General features: G+C 47.7%; 1 protein-coding gene across 1 annotated transcript; it reads left to right on the forward strand.

Moving 5' to 3' along the window:
- LOC123634260 (olfactory receptor 2G3-like) lies at positions 1-948 on the forward strand. The gene has a single exon (XM_045545682.1). It carries the CDS (start codon positions 1-3, stop codon positions 946-948), a length of 948 nt encoding a protein of 315 aa, XP_045401638.1.

Below are 948 nucleotides of genomic sequence, written 5' to 3' on the forward strand. Positions count from 1 at the left end.
ATGCACAGTCAAGGTTGGAAAAATCACAGCTCTGTAACTGAGTTTATCCTCTTGGGCTTCTCCAGAAATCCCAGAACCAACTGGATCCTTTTCTTCATCTTTCTTTTCCTCTACTTATTTACAGTCCTGGGCAATGGGCTCATTGTCACCCTGATCAGAGTAGATGCATGCCTCCACACTCCCATGTACTTCTTCCTCAGCATCCTCTCTCTCCTGGACCTCAGTTATGCCACCACCACAGTGCCCCAGATGTTGGTCCATCTTGTAAGCAAGGAGAAGACCATCTCCTATACTGGATGTGTGGTCCAGATGTACATTTTCCTGACCTTGGGCATCTCTGAGAGCTGGATTTTTGCAGCCATGGCCTATGACAGATATGTTGCCATCTGCCATCCACTACACTATGGGATTCAGATGAGTCAAACCCTGTGTGTTCTCCTGGCAGTCAGCTCTGCCCTCTGTGGTCTCACCTGTGCCCTTGTCTACACAGTCTTTGCACTGAATCTGCCTTACTGTGGCCCCAATGAGATCAACCACTTCTTTTGTGAAATTCCTGCTGTCTTGAAGTTGGCCTGTGCAGACACATCCCTCAATGACCAAGTAGACTTTATCTTCGGTTTCATTTTGCTCCTGATCCCATCATCCCTCATCTTGGCCTCATATATTTGCATCTTCATGGCTATTCTAAGGATTCACTCCACCCAAGGGCGGATCAAGGCCTTCTCCACCTGTGCCTCCCATATCACTGTGGTCACTATGTTCTATATTCCGTGCATGGTCATGTACATGAGGCCTGGCTCTGAAGCCTCCCCAGAGGATGACAAGAAGTTGGCTCTGTTCTACAATGTCATCTCTACCTTTCTTAACCCCATCATCTACAGCCTCCGGAATAAGGATGTGAAGAGGGCTTTCCTCAAGTTAATCCGAATGAGTGAGGACACTCAATAG

This window comes from Lemur catta, chromosome 3 (assembly GCF_020740605.2).
Source record: "Lemur catta isolate mLemCat1 chromosome 3, mLemCat1.pri, whole genome shotgun sequence".
Taxonomy (NCBI): Eukaryota; Metazoa; Chordata; class Mammalia; order Primates; family Lemuridae; genus Lemur; species Lemur catta.